Source organism: Nycticebus coucang, chromosome 1 (genome assembly GCF_027406575.1).
Source record: "Nycticebus coucang isolate mNycCou1 chromosome 1, mNycCou1.pri, whole genome shotgun sequence".
In the NCBI taxonomy this organism is placed as follows: domain Eukaryota; kingdom Metazoa; phylum Chordata; class Mammalia; order Primates; family Lorisidae; genus Nycticebus; species Nycticebus coucang.
This window is the reverse complement of record NC_069780.1, coordinates 103,595,304-103,611,759: the sequence shown is the minus strand read 5'-3', so window position 1 is coordinate 103,611,759 and position 16,456 is coordinate 103,595,304. Positions and strand designations below refer to the sequence as shown.

Genomic DNA, 16,456 nt, shown 5'->3' with positions numbered 1-16,456 from the left:
CAAGCAGATGTTATTCCTTGGCCCTCCAAAAAAAGTCAACAAGCAAAATTCCTTGAACAGTCCACTAAACTGTGCCATGACCTTTGCTCTTGACTGGACCTCTCCCACCTTTGAGTAACAGTCGCTTTAATTGTGCTTTGTCTTTAGGATTGATTGTACTGCTGAAGATGCGTTTCATCTCCTGTTAGAATTCTTTGAAGAAATGCTTCTGGGTCTTGATTTTACCTTTTTAAAACTTCCACTGAAATCTGTATGCTGTCTACAGCTGATAGGGGGCACAATTTTGTCACCTATCAAACAGAAAGTTTGCTCATCTTTAATTTTTCAGTCATAATTGTATAACTGGAACCAACTGAAATGTCTATGGTATTGGCGGTTGGTTGTGCTGTTACTCACCAGGCCTCTTCAGTTAGGGCAGGAACAGGTGAATTTTTTCCTCACAAATTGATGTGGGCTTCATCTTGGACATCAGACTGTTCCTTCTTAAAATGAGTTATCCATCTGTAAATTGCTGATTTCTTTGGGGCAGTGACCCCATAAACTTTTTGAAAAAGCATCAGTGATTTCACCATTCTTCCATCCATGTTTTACCATGAATATTTGATATTTGTTCCTTCTCCAGTTTTAACAGAATTCATTTTGCTATGATAGGGGCTTTTTTCAAACTGATGTCTTACCCTTCTTAGTGCCTCCAACTAGATCCTGTTCAGACGTGTTATATATAACAAGTTAGTCTGAGTTTATTTTGGTGCAAAATTTTTTTTTGAAATCCATGCATTTTGATTCATAAGATGGGTTGTATGGTATTTAGACTGTATGGAATACATGAGATAGAATATAAAAGTATTTTTTAAAATCAAAAAACTCTAAAATCTCTGCATTGTAAATATGAATTCATCAAAAGGTTTTTTAAGAATTACACAGTATAATCAAAATAGATACGCTTCTGCTCTTCCCACCTTGTGTTCTAGTGGGACAAAGCGCTGTCAATTGCACCAGGGGTCTCTGTGAAATACTGGAAGAAGTTAATGCAGAGGTAAGGCAGAGAGTCCATTTTCAAAGATGTTTTAAAGTCATATGTTAATTTAGAAGCTGTATATAAATAAATACAGAAGTAGCTTGTGGGATTTCTGTATTATATTGTCTTTTGTATCTACTAATACTATAAGTTAAATGAATCTGTTAGAGTCATCATTTTGGTGCTCTTATATTTTCCTATGTCAGAGGGGGAATGGACAGATCAGCAGACATACTCACTGATTAATATATTGCCATTTAAATATAAGTAGTAAGATATTTGAATGTTTTTTATTTATTTATTTATTTTTTTTATTGTTGGGGATTCATTGAGGGTACAATAAGCCAGGTTACACTGATTGCATTTGTTAGGTAAAGTCCCATGTCTTGCCCCCAGAAGGTGTGGCACGCACCAAGGCCCCGCCCCCCTCCTTCCTTCCCTCTCTGCTTTTCCATCGCCCCCATAACCTTAATTGTCGTTAATTGCCCTCATATCAAAATTGAGTACATAGGATTCATACTTCTCCATTCTTGTGATACTTTACTAAGATATTTGAATGTTAAACCTAAAGTTCATAAAATAATATTTTGTAAAGAATCTGAAAACTTCTCCCTGCAAGCATTAATTTCTGCCATTTCCTCCACATGTATATAAGGGAGGTGCTGATGATAAAGAAGGGTGCAGAGTGATAAATGCAGATCAGCAGAGACTTTTCTAAAGTGATTGCCAGCAGGCTTTATGAAGTCTGCTACAAATTGTAGCTGTGCTCTCAGAAAATCTCAGTCCAACTAAAATCCTTGAAATTAGTATTTTTAAAAAACTGTCCTTATTTTATTAGGAGAGCTGACCAGTTAATTGAGGAAGATAAGGATGATGTCATTCCATACTGCATAGCCATTGGGGATGTGAAGAAACTAGTCAGCTTCTTTACATCCCGAGGTCAGCTCAAGGAAGCTCTGCTTGTTGCACAGGTATAACCACATGCGCACACGGCTGTCTGCGTGGATGTGGGGGTGGAGGGCGGGAGACTGTGTTGGTTGGCTTTTCCTCACAAGTCACAGCTGGCTTGGCCTCTGCCCACCTCCCTGGCCTTCTCTCCCAACATTTCAGTCATACCATCTATATTCAGATCAATGGAACTTACTTTAGATTTTTAAATATATAAGCGTGTCTCCAAACTCTGAACTTTTCACAGGCTGCTAACTGTTACATGCTGTACATTCAAACAACATTTTTAGCAGTCATTTTCTTGAAAGTTTATTGTGGTACTCACAATGGAGTTAACATTTTGTTTCTTTTCGATTTTTAAAGTTATAATATCAATTTCAATTACGATTTGTGTACTTTGTCAAAATAATATGCTGAAATAATCCCTTGCATGTCTCCCAAGCTCTCTGCCATGGTACTTCCTTGGGACTGAGAAGTTCTGCTCTTAGAGGATTTGTTAAAACTCTGCCCTTTTGCCTGCAGCTCAGGGCCAAAGAGAATGGTTAAGAGTCACTTAGGATTACAAATGACTTCTGTGCCTGGCTGTATGGCTGTAGCCCTTTTAGATTCTGCTTACTATAGGTGGCCAAAACATCAGACATGGGGTTTCTATGGTCAACCGCATAGTGGGTGTCATTTACTTTCATCTTGATCACCTTAAATTCTTGGTTCCTGAGGCCAAGTCCACAACTTACCTTCTAGTCAATTTGCCCAGCCTTCAGTAGTGGTTGATATATTAGGTTACTGTCTCTTTAAAGAGAAGAAATCGAATTGGGGGACACAATGTCCTTCCACCACATGGGAAGAAAATAAAAATCTCCTTTCCAACAGCTTTGGAAAAAAAAGGAAAACGTATGCTGAAATCAGTCAGTCATCAACAATTAGCTCAATGTTAATTAAATATTTAATTAAATTCTAGGCTGCTTATGAGGGAAATATGCAAACCATACATGTTTCTACACCAAAAGGAGCTTCATGTTCTGGTGATGCCTACAAGGAAGACTTTAATGAGTGAGTGCTTTATGCTTTGTTTGGGGTCAATATTTTTTATGGTTGGTTTCTTTTTAGGAGTTTCTGAGAGTTTACGTACCAGAAAGGGCTGGTCTTCACTTGTATGCTGAGGACTTGGCTGGCTCACGTTCAACCGCATCTCCCACCAGGATCTAGTTCCATGACTGCACTCGTCCCTAGATGGAGGGGGAGATGCCAGGTGTAGAAACATAGTCTGCACACTTTCTATGCAGCTTTCAGAGAAGCAGAACGCATGGCAGTAGAGAGAGTGCAAACGAGGCACCTGGAAATGCCTCACACCTGTTGGAGAGGAGCATCTGTGAAAAGAAGGGGGGCTGCTTAGGGGTGTTTCCCTGCACAGTCAGCAGACAGGACATCGTGCAGTGTCATTCACAGTTCCACGACCGCAGTACCAGTGTCTAGAATATGACTTAGTGCTCATTTAAGGAAGAAACCCAAATAGTTATTTTTAAAAAGAATTAGAAATTAGAATTTTTGGCTTTTTTGTCTTTTTTAAAACTGATAGTGTATTTTCTCCGACCACTTCTGTTGGCTCCTATTATTAGCCTAAAAAATAGGATATTTTAACTTTTAAGATTCTCATCACGTAGAAAATGATCATGACATGTTAAACAAGTAATGTGTTGGGAATAACATATTATTTTCTTTTGTTATTATTATTACTATTTCTTTTTTTTTTTTGAGATAGCGTCTTCCTCTGTCTCTCTAAAGTGCTGTTGGCATCACAGCAACCGCAAACTCTTGGGCTCAAGCGATCCTCCTGCCTCAGCCTCCCAAGTAGCTAGGACTACAGGTGCCCACCACCAGGCCCAGCTAGTTTTCCTATTTTTAGTAGAGATTAAGACTCATTCTAGCTCAGGCTGGTCTTAAACTCCTGAGCTCAGGAGATCCACTGACCTCAGTCTTCCACAGTGCTGGGATTATAGGTGTGAGCTACCACACGCAGGCCTCTTTTCTGGATCTTTGCTGCTATTCTCTGCCGTTCCTCAACTTGGCATTTTAAAGTTTCCACATTTTTGACACTACCTGAATTTTGAAAAATTTTACTTCAATTCATAATTTCTCCAAGGTTAACTGCCTCTTAGTTGAATATATACCCAATAAAATTATCTCATGCATGGTGATAAATTTTGAAAGGTAGGTTTCTCATCTGACAGTTGTGGGGGTGAGGAGATCACATACTTGGAAAGCCTGCTTTCCTGATTTTTTTTTCAAAAAGTGAGGCTTTGTACATAAATCAAGGATGTCAGGTTAAATCTTATTTTGTCCCTTAATCACTCTTATAAAAGGGTATTGGTTCACTTTTATGATTGAATTCTTGTGTTTATATAGAATATATGCCTTTTTTTTCTTTCCAGACTCCTGTACAAAGTCAGCGAAGAGCTGGCAGAATGGTATTTTCAGGATGGTCGGGCAGTGCTAGCTGCATGTTGCCATCTGGCTATGGATAATATTGAGGTACAACATTTCAGACTGTGCTAATGGCAAGCTCTGTAGATGTGTCCTTGTGTCTGAGGGGAAAAGATGTAGTGACTGTGTGAGATCTGATTTTGCATGTGACACACCTAGTGAGCACACATTAACTCTACAGACTATGAACCTTTTGTTTTATTTTTATCACAAGATACATATTTGTAACAATCTTAATTTTAAACATTACATCATCTGTGAGAAGCAGCAGTGCTATAAAGGGAAAAAAATCTCTGGACTTAGATCCAAAATATCTGAGTCTGAGTCCTGTTTCTGCCATATACTGACTTTAAGCATGTCACTTAACCTAGTAGAGTCTCCAATGTCTTCCACAATAAAAATATGAATATTTGCCTTACATTTCAAATGTAGTTGTTAGGACTTCAAAAACTAATACAAATGAAAGCACTTATTTCTAAATGTACTTTAATATGTTCTTCACATGGTATATTTTTAATACACTTTCCACTTCACCCACTAATTTAATAAGGATTTTTTTTTTTTCTGAGATAGTTTCACTCTGCTGCCCCTGACTAGTGTTGTGGCATCATCATAGCTCACAGCAACCTCAAACTCCTGGGCTCACCAATCCTCCTATATAGCTGGGACCATAGGCACCCACCACAATGCCCAGTTAGATTTTTCTTTTTTTTAGTAGAAACGGAGTCTCAGTCTTGCTCAGGCTGGTGTCAAATACCTGTGCTCAGCTTTTCTACCTGCCTCAGCCTCCCAAAGTGCTGGGAATATAGGCTTGAGTCACTGTACCTGATCACAATAAGGAAAATATTAAATAAATTCTTAGATGTATCAGTTTTAGAGAATAATTGATAATTGTTGTATATTCTTAAAGAAGTCTTTAAAAATTTACATTTTTGTTCTGCTAGAGAGACTGAAGAACATATTAAGGAAGTGGAGTGGGATTAGTTACAAAAATAGGACCAAGAATTCTAACCTCTTAAATTCTGTCCTCATAAAGTTTTTTCTATGTCTCATTATCAACTTTTCCATCTGAAAATTGCAATTACTCTTATATTGGGACTTTATAGAAATATTGCAATCAATATTTTATAAGAATAATTGATTTATAGGTTAATGCTACTTTATCTACTTTGTGAGCTTGGAGGGGCATGATGATCCTACCCAGCATCTATGCAACTGAAGAAATTATTTTCTTATTGAGCAAGCTTGCTATGGCATACCTGGTTCGTGGAAATGAACTGGAGTTGGCTGTCTGTGTGGGCACGGTACTGGGCGAGTCTGCAGCGCTAACAACCCACTATGCCCTTGAATTACTGGCAAGAAAATGCATGATGATTCCAATATGGTAAGAATTGTAAAATCCTAAAAATAATTGTATGGAGATGGAGCACATGTTTTAAAAGCATTGCAAATTCCATTTGATAAGATGTGTTTGGGGAGAATATAAGCTCTCCTTTTTTTTTTTTTTTTTTTTTTGTAGAGACAGAGTCTCACTTTATGGCCCTCGGTAGAGTGCCGTGGCCTCACACAGCTCACAGCAACCTCCAACTCCTGGGCTTAAGCGATTCTCTTGCCTCAGCCTCCCGAGTAGCTGGGACTACAGGCGCCCGCCACAACACCCGGCTATTTTTTGGTTGCAGTTTGGCCGGGGCCGGGCTTGAACCCGCCACCCTCGGTATATGGGGCTGGCGCCCTACCGACTGAGCCACAGGCGCCACCCAAGCTCTCCTTTTTTATAAAGAATAAGATTGTGGGAGGAAATGATGATGAGGGAATGAAGTATCGTGGTTATAAACTGAATCTATCATAAGCCATTCTGAAGGAGCCCAGTTGTAAGTCTGGAAAGTTTCAAGTACCTAAAAGTATCATGAGACAACACATGTGCACTTTTCACGTCTTAAAATCCTGCATATACCCAAGGGCTATCCTGAAAATATCCAGCCATGTAAAATGAAATATAGCATCAACACTGGTTTCAAACTTTTCAGACATCTCTCGTACACTTATTTTTGTCAAATCTGTGTCCTAGTTTCAGGCTTGAAAAATAAAGTCACTTTTCTAATGAAAGCAATAACAAAGATGGTTTAGCTAGAGACTTGAAACTGGCCTTCTCCCTTGACTCTGGAAATAGCCTAAGAGACAGACCCTGAGAATACCCTGTGATAGCCTGAAACTCCCGATTGAAGTAAAGATACCTCATGTCTGCAGAGCCCTGTTCTTAGGTCAGAGAATATATCATATGGAAGCACCTTTACAAAAGATGTGATTTTATTATTTAATAGATATTTAGAGTTTTTGTTTTGTTTTGTTTTGTTTGTTTTTTTGAGACAGAGTCTCACTCTGTCCCTCTAGGTAGAGTGTTATGGCATCATAGCTCACAGCAACCTCAAACTCTTAGGCTTGAATAATCCTCTGGCCTCAGCCTCCTGAATAGCTGGGACTACAGGTGGCCCCCCTACCAAGCCCAACTAGATTTTCTCTTTTTAGTAGAGATGAGGTCTCACTCTTGCTCAGGCTGGTCTTGAACTGATCTCAAGCAATTCACCTGCCTCGGCCTCCTAAAGTGCTGAAATTACAGGCATGAGCCATTGCACTCAGCCATTTAGTAGATATTTGTTAAAAAAAGATGATTTTTAGATTTTTATCTTCTTTTTCCTTGGGACCTCAAAAAGTTTCTTATTAAACTTGTTACTCATAATATTGACCTCTCTTCATAACACATTCACCATCCTTGAGATGGAGCTATACACATGGCTAACTGCTGAACATGCCGAGTGTTAATAGTAATGATAATAACAAAGTCAACCAACTAACACCTCTATACTGCCTACTCTGTGCCAAGCACTGTTTTAAGCACTTTACCATAAAACCTCCGTAGGCCCCATGAGGTAGGTTTTAATTTGACTGAGGTCTCAGTAAGTGGTAGAGCCAAGATGGAAACCTACATAAACTGGCTCTAAAGTTTCAGCTCTTAGCTGCTACAGTATGTAGGTTGAGTATTTCTAATCTAAAAATCGGAAGTGTTCCAAAATTCAAAACTTTCTGTGCATCAGCATGTCACCACAAGTGGAAAATTGCACATGTAAGTTCTTAACATATAACTTGTTTCATGTAAAAAATTATGTCAAATATTATATAAAACTTTCTTCATTATATTTGTACAAGGTATGTATGCATATAAATGAATTTTGTGTTTAAACTTGGGTCCCATCCCATGATATCTCATTATATATGGAAATAGTTCAAAATCTGAAGAAAAATCTGGAATCTAAAACACTTCTGGTCCCAAGCATTTCAGATAAGGGATATGATATACAACCTGTACCACCTCCTTATCTGAGGCTCGCTCAGAAAAAGAACAATACTGTACATGGTCCTTTTTGTCTGGATCTGAAGGCTTTAAGGATCTCAAAGTTGTTCTCATTTTTATACATAACTTTTTTACAGTTATATAACAGCTTTCTCTCCCCCACCAAAATGTGGTGGCACCCCACCATCAATCCTAGATTTTAAATACATTTAATGCTGACCATCTTCTGAGAGTATCCAGTTATCACTCTGTCAAGAACCTTAGTAGTCAATTATAGAGTAACTAGGACTTGCCTTAGATCCATCTCAAAGCATGAAATGTAATGCAAATTATTTCCAAATGTGGCTACCTCCATGTAAAAGTTATCATCTAATCTAAATAAAAGGGGGTTTGCTTTTAAAAAGTGAAGGTTAAAAATAGCAAAACATAAATGCAGTGTGTAGTTGAGCAATGCACAGGGTGGGGCACCAACCTCCAGTGCAGTAGGAAATCTAAGTCTCACTTTGTCGCCCAGGTCAGAGTGGTGTGGTATCATCACAGCTCACAACAACCTCAAACTCCTGTGCTCAGGTGGTCTTCCTGCCTCAGCCTCCCAAGTAGCTGGGAGTACAGGTGCCCACCACAACACCTGACTAATTTCTCTATTTTTAGTAGAGACAGAGTCTCACTCTTGCTGAGGCTGGTCTCCAACTCCTGAACTCAAAGGTATCCTCCCTCCTCATCCTCCCAGAGTGCTGGGATTGTAGGCTTGAGTGAGCCATCTCATTGGCCTCAAGTATGACTTTTGAATCCCTCAAAACTTAGCTCTTAATAGCCTGTTGTTCACCAGAAGCCTTACTGATAACATGAAACATCAATTAACACAGAGTTTGAATGTTCTATGTACTCTTACAATAAAGTAAACTAGAGAAAAGAAAATATTACTGAGAAAATCATAAGGAATAGAAAATATATTTACTTTCCACAAGTGGAAGTGGACCCTAGTAAAGAAAATCATAAGGAATAGAAAATATATTTACTTTCCGTTAAGTGGAAGTGGACCCTAGTAAGGCCTTGGTTCTCATTATCTTTATGTGGAGTAGGCTGGGGAGGAGGTAGGGGTAGGGAAGTTGGTCTTGCTGTTGCTGGGGTGGCAGAGATGGAAGAAAATCTTCACATAACTGGTTCCTCACAGATCAAACCTGTGTTTTTCTTTTTCTTTTTTTTTTTTTTTGTAGAGACAGAGTCTCACTGTACCGCCCTCAGGTAGAGTGCCGTGGCGTCACACCGCTCACAGCAACCTCTTAACTCTTGGGCTTACGCGATTCTCTTGCCTCAGCCTCCCGAGCAGCTGGGACTACAGGCGCCCGCCACAACGCCCGGCTATTTTTTGGTTGCAGTTTGGCCGGGGCTGGGTTTGAACCCACCACCCTCGGCATATGGGGCTGGCGCCCTACTCACTGAGCCACAGGCGCCGCAGGATCCAATAGAAAAGTTAATAAATTCAAAATGATGTTTTAAAACCTTTCTATTTGTAATATATTTTTAATAAAAAAACAAATTTCTATATTCTTGTAACTTCTACTTAAGAGTACTTCCTTTGTATACCCATAGACATGTATACTGGAAACCAGGAAAATATTCACATTCTGAAATAATGTGATCAGATTTATTTCCAGGAGAAATCTGTAATCCTTATGACCATCCAAAGAGCACTACAGCTTAGAAAGCAAATGGCTACTTAACTTTAAAAGTATGTTTATTATCTTATAAACCACAAATACTTCATGTTTTCTACTGATAAAAGTTTACCTCTCTACTAAATTCATTGTATGGTCATGGTATTCATATTTAATATTTCTTTTTAGCTTTCCCTCTGTTGGATACAGGTAATATCTACTTTTGTTTATTTTATTTATTTATTTTTTTAAATCAAGCCCAAGAAAGGCTTGAACTCACAACCCCTGGTTTGCAGGATCAGCACTCTAACCACTGAGGCTATAGCACCCAGCCTCTACTTTTATTTGAAAGCATGTTTATTAAAACTTTATAAAGTATTTTATTTTTTTATTTGCATATCTTCTCTATATTAAGAAAGAATCATTAACCATTTTCACTTTGTTTTGTGATGTACCAATTCATATATATATAATTAAAGCACATTAAATCTAACTACAAAGTAATGAGAACCATTTCTATAAACTAGGACAAAATCACCAATGATTTTATACTTAAAACTTGTACAATAAAAGAACTGTAGCTTTCCACAATTATCCGATGATAGCTAACTCAGCTAAGCAAAATAAAATGCCTGTTCTGATATTGAAATTTAAGAATTTAGGTCATTTGGTTGTTCTGTATCATTTTATACATATATATGTATACACATACATACTTTCCCCCATATGTGTAGTGATTCTTTTAAAAGGTGAATTAGATTAAATATTGAATATCATTAGCTGACCTTGCTATAAATTTTCACTATATCAGGATATGATTCTAGATTAAGGAAGTCAGATTTTATTTGTAGTTCATAGAAGTTTGGATAGTATTTTAGCATAGCTATCTTATACACAGTAAAAGCAAATTAAGCTGTCTGTATTTTCATAGAAATTATTTATAATTGCTACAAAATTTTGGTGTCAGAAAACATACAAAGTCATTCATACTTTTTAGCAACAACGGGTAAACTACTCCAATTTGGAACTTGTAATAACATTCAAAGATTTATCTGCACAACGTAATGGAAAGTCTGGCCCTTTTGGAAGATACTATGTTTAATTAAGGGAAAACAATGTGAAAGATCATTGTACTATTTTAGCAATTCTCTATTGACATCATCTAGAAAATTATTTATTAATAGAATGTTGAATTATTAGGATATTTTATGACAAATTTTAGGTACTTCTCTAAAATTTTTCTTATTCTAAAAACCTTAAGTAAGCCTAATTTAAAATCCTAATAGTTTGTGATATGTATGGGAGGTTGTATTTTAGAATATTTATCATATTGAAAAAGAGAGCCCCCAAATTATTTTTTTTTAAATAAGCAGAAAATATAGGACTTTCAACTGCTGGGTGGCAAAGTAAGAATTTTTTTTTAATTTTTTATTCTTCAGTATAACAGCAGGATAGTTTAAAATTTAACACATGGCACTTATTTTATGTGCTTTATTTACAGTAAATTAAGCAACCTTTACATATGCAAAATAACATTTATACAAAGTTATTCATTTTACTATTTTTTGTGATAGTAAAAGATTGGAAATCATCTAAATATCCATCAATAGAAAGGACGTGTTATGTTACATCAGTACAATGAAATGTTAGATAGAAATGCTAAAAAATGGGTGGTGCCTGTGGCTCAAGGAGTAGGGCGCCTGTCCCATACCCCGGAGGTGGCAGGTTCAAACCCAGCCCCGGCCAAAAACCACAAAAAAAAAGAAATGCTAAAAAATAATATAATAATAACAGGTATAGTTTGCTACTAATTATGTAGGAAATGGGGGTGCGTTGGGGAATACGTAAATGCATTTGGTTGTATATGTTAATATAACTCTAGGATGACACTTAAAAAAAGAAATAACCAACACTGCCTATGGAAAAACAAATGGGAATAGATGAGGCCAAGAGGGGAGAGAAACTTTTCAATAAATATTCTTCCATGTTTTCTGACATTTCATCCATTGCAAATGTATTACTTATTCCAAGGTCAAAATAAATAACATTTTTAAAGTAAAACATACATATATAAGATTATTTTAAAAGAAATGAATATTTGCAAAAATGTATTGCTCACTGACTAGGTTTTACATATAATCACACAGATAAATATATCACACATCTTTCTTCCAATCTATAAAGGAACTACTTTACGTATAATCTTAAATATGAGCCCCAGTGAGTTACATTGCATATAGCAATCTTACAGTTAATTTCATCCCCAATTTTTGTTATTGTTTTGGGTTAATTTGAGGGTACAAAACATTAGGTTAAAAGTGTTTGCATTTGTTAGGTAGAGTCCCTCTTAAAATTATGTCCTGCCCCCAACAGGTGTGCCATACACCCTAACACAGTGCTCATCAGGTGGGAACACACCCATCTCCCTCCTCCTTCTCCTCTCCTCATGCCCTCATTCCCCTGCCCCCCGCCTTGAATTGATATGAGTTCATCCCAAAATTTTTTAAATAAAATTTGTGTTTGACACCAAAGGTTGCAAATTATTTGTATTCCTATTATATATTCATTATATTCTTGATTAAGTATGTCTCAAGTTTTTAAAAGTAATTGATTCCCATAAATGAACAATGTAGATTTTACCAAAGTCTTCGTAAAAAGATGAAGTAGAGTTTTAATCTTAGCAGCCCCAGCTCACAGCTTTTTAAATTCTCATTTGAAGTCTCACTTACTTAAAAGTTATGCTGAATACCTATATATCAATTTTTTAAAGCTGAATTTTATCCTAAATCACTAAAAATTAGGCATTTTCTTCACTTATAATGCATGCAACCAAGACTTCTCACCTAGTGATCTGCAAAGATTCTATAAAAAATATTTTTTTATTAAATCATAGCTGTGTACAATAATGCAATCAATGTGCTGGTTCCATATACAGTTTGAAATATTTTCATAAAACTGGTTAACATAGCCTTCATGGCATTCTCTTAGTTATTGTGTTCAGACATTTATATTCTACATTTAGTAAGTTTCACCTATACCCTTCTAAGATGCACCGTAGATGTGGACCCACTAATTACCCTCCCTCCACCCATCCTTCCCTCTCTTCTCCCCTCCCTTGCCCCTTTCCCCATATTCTTGTGCTGAGATTGGGTTATAGCTTTAGCTATAAATTAGTTTCATATTAGGGCTGAGTACATTGGGTACTTTTTCTTCCATTCTTGAGATACTTTCCTAAGAAGAATATTTTCCAGCTCCATCCATGTAAACATGAAAGAGGTATAGTCTCCATCTTTCTTTAAGGCTGTGTAATATTCCATGGGGTACATATACCACAATTTATTAACCCATTGGTGAGTCAGTGGGCACTTGGGCTTTTTCCATGACTTAGCAATTATGAAGTGGGCTGCAATAATCATTCTGATACAAATATCTTTGTTATAATGTGATTTTTTGTCTTCTGGATTTATACCTAGTAGAGGAATTATAGGATTGAATGGCAGGTCTATTTTTAGATCTCTAAGTATTCTCCAAACATCTTTCCAAAAGGAACATATTAGTTTGCATTCCCACCAGCAATGTAGAAGTGTTCCCTTTTCTCCACATCCATGCCAACATCTCTGGTTTGGGGATTTTGTGATGTGGGCTAATCTTACTGGAGTTAGATAATATTTTTAATGTAAAGTTGCAGACGCTGTACCATTTTATATTTTTTAAAGCCTTAAGTAATTTATTATAATAATTGAATCTTTTAAAAGGATATGTGCAAGCTGCATTTCTATCTTTGATTCTAATCTAAAATTTAAGTAATATGCAGAATTCGCAAAATTCTAAATTTAAACTACATCAGCATAATACTCATTTCAGTGAGTTGGTCAGTACAATTTTCCGTTGTTGACAAGCATAACAAAAAGTAATGAATTAACTTTCATAAAGTTCTGCTTTATCCACTGCAAAGAATATATCCAAAACAACTTGATTTGGTTGGAGAATTATTCTTCACTAATAAAACTGATTCTAAATATGTAAATACTCATGTATATAAATTTTAGATTGCTTTTATATTTAGGAATTTTTGAATACCTTTGTCTTTCATGCACGTTGATTTCTGTAATCTACATTTGAAGTAGTTTCATAATTAAGTAGAAAATTAGTACTGTTTGTGTAAACAGAAAAGCAAGGGGGGTATGTTATACGAATCCCCTTCCTTGGAGATAGTTACAAATTTTATTTTTCAATATTTTCCTCACTAAACTGTTCCCTTCTATTATATGAATAGGAATTTGGCAGCTGATCTTCTGATGATGATTCCTGATAACGAACTACATTTAGTAAAACTCTGCGCTTTCTACCCAGGGTGTATTGAAGAAATAAATGATCTTCATGAGAAGGTATGCTGATGATATTAAATATTCTAGTTTGGAATACAGTGCTAGGATTTAACTTATTATGGGTACAAGTAAACAAAGACACATGGAGAGAAATATATGGTCCCTTTGGGATAATTTTAAGTACAGCAATTTATTGAGCTTCTGCTATGTGCTTGGCATTGTTCTAAATTTTTTACATAAACAGTAGGACTCCTGTGAGTTGACCACCCAAGGGAGTGTAACAAACTGGTCAAAGATCCCAAAGGTAATCACAGCAACAAGGAAAACAAGTAAATGGGATTTTATTAAACTATTGCTTTTATCTCTATAAATTTTAGTAACACTGTTGTCACATCCATTGTTTTCTAGTGCAATCTACCCACAGTAAAAGAATGTATGCAGTTAGCTGAGACAGCCTGTGCAGATGGGAATATCTTTGAAACTGTGAAATATTACCTGTTAAGTCAAGAACCTGAAAGGGCCCTTCCCATTGGTATTGACTTTGTCAAAGGTAATGTTTTGATTGGTTGTATAATGTAAAATTTACTGATTTATTTGATCTTTTCATTCATATTAATGCTCAGCCTTAATTCAAATCCTCAAATCAAGAACTAGTCATCCTAAATTCAAAAAGAGAGTGATTATTGATGTAAAATATGACATCTCTTCTGATTTTATGGTATGAAGACCCAAGAGTAGGTGAATAGGAAAATACTTATGATCTAGAAAATAGAGAGATAGGTAGGACTGCCAAAGAGCTAATTATATATGTTAAAAATTGGATGAACAAGTTGGATAATATTACTTAGAGAACCTTTCATTTTGTTTTATTTTATCAGATTACATCAGTAGTTCCAATTGGACATTGGATACCATTTACCCAATTCTTGACTTATTGAGTTATATTCGTACTGAAAAGTTACTCTTGCATACATGTACTGTGTGAGTACTTTTTCTACAAAATATATAAGTGAATCATGCCATAGTTTGAAATAGCTCTATTGTTTTTGTATTCAGGTCAAGAAATAGAGTCACCTTGGAGAGAAAGCTGTACTTACAGAAAAGTTACATTTTTTTTGTGATAGTCTTTAGATCAACTTGAAACCAAATATTAAATATTAATGGTCCCAGTTAGTAATATCTAGTGTCTGTATGTTTACATATAAGCATGTACACACACACAAACTCATATTCACACTTCTTATTCAAAAACGCTAGGTCAAAGCCTTTGGATGGCTTTGGACCTCAAGAAACTAGGTCATATTTAGTAAGTATCCATTGCATACAAAGCACCATACTAGGCTTGGGATAAAGAAATGGAAGTGCTAGAAAACAGAAAATAGACACCATCTCAGAAGTCAAGCACCACTTAAGTTGTCCATAGAACTAATGAGCAGCCTGGGAAACTGGTAGATCCCCTCAGCAAGGAGTTAATATTCTTTTCCTTTCCTAGAGTCACACAGTAAGCCCAGAACTCCTAAATCTGATCAAAGCAGTTATTTAGAAACAAATCACATAGGGAATAGAGAAAAACAGTCAGGCAAGAGATAGATACTATTTAATGACTTTAAATTATAATTTTTAATTTCTGATATAGCATAAAATGTCTAAATAGGAATTATTAACTGACAAATCATCATCCTCAAGTTTAGAAAATTTCCTAAATGTACATTGCTAAAAAAAAGATAATTGTCACCCATCAAAATATAAGTTCATGAAGTGTACATGCAAGTAAAATTCTATGCCTTAAAATTGTGTGAGTTTAATAATGTATATATTTTTTTCTTTATAGAGCTCGAAATGAGTTGCTAATATTATGTGGTTATATTGGTGCATTGTTGGCTATCAGAAAACAGTACCAAAGCATTATTCCAGCACTTTATGAGTACACAAGGTAAAAAAAAAATGTTTTTCTTCTATCATAAAATCATAGAGAAATAAATTCCTTTCACTAAGTTGGATAGTCTTGAAGTGGATTAGAGGTGGCATCAAATGGATCATTACATGCACCCATTCATTTATTCAGCATGTACTTCATAATAAAGGGCAATTAACTATAGGAATTAGGAATGCATTAGGCTGTAAATAACAGAAATTCTGACACTAACTTAAACTCATGGAGTTTATTGATAATCGTGCACATCAAGACACATAATGTGGGCATTCTGGGGCTGTCACAGCTGTTGGATGATTTCTTCCAGGACCTGTGTCCTTCCCTTCTTTGAATGCTGGCGTTTGACTTCCTTCCTGTTGCTGGAGTTTCCTGTGGCCAGGAGATGGGTGCCAGCCTCCACAGGCAATGGCTGCCTTCTAAGCAGGAGAGAGAGACACCACAAACAGCTTTTCCCTAGCAAGACCATTTTATTCAAGAAGGAAAGTCCGTTAGGGTTTTATGCCTACATCTCACTGGCCAGAATTGTGTAACTCTACGCTTCAAAGAAGATGGGACACTGGGCATCCCATCTTTTTTATAGTAGAAGAAAGCAAAGCAATCTGTACAGTAGAAAAAGGCAAAGTGAAGGGAATTTGTGAGTAGTAGGTACCTTAGTCTTTTATACTCAAGTATAACCTACCAGTCAAACTCCTACAATTTGTAACAACTTGCTGAACTTCAGCCATCATCTTGTCCCAACTG

The 16,456-nt window shown here is 36.2% G+C and overlaps 1 protein-coding gene across 6 annotated transcripts in view; it reads left to right on the top strand.

Annotated features, from left to right (window-relative positions):
• The window catches only part of WDR17 (WD repeat domain 17), a 73,286-nt gene that overhangs the window by 49,220 nt on the left and 7,610 nt on the right, over positions 1-16,456 (top strand). For 4 of the 6 annotated variants that reach the window (XM_053585268.1, XM_053585235.1, XM_053585259.1 and 1 more), the window contains 10 exons: positions 972-1,036; positions 1,857-1,989; positions 2,925-3,016; positions 4,396-4,495; positions 5,692-5,831; positions 9,644-9,664; positions 13,731-13,842; positions 14,191-14,332; positions 14,661-14,763; positions 15,614-15,715. In XM_053585268.1, coding sequence (XP_053441243.1) covers positions 972-1,036; positions 1,857-1,989; positions 2,925-3,016; positions 4,396-4,495; positions 5,692-5,831; positions 9,644-9,664; positions 13,731-13,842; positions 14,191-14,332; positions 14,661-14,763; positions 15,614-15,715 — 1,010 coding nt within the window. The remainder of the gene's footprint in view (positions 1-971; positions 1,037-1,856; positions 1,990-2,924; positions 3,017-4,395; positions 4,496-5,691; positions 5,832-9,643; positions 9,665-13,730; positions 13,843-14,190; positions 14,333-14,660; positions 14,764-15,613; positions 15,716-16,456) is intronic. The other 2 variants (XM_053585274.1, XM_053585252.1) reach the window with 1 other exon arrangement.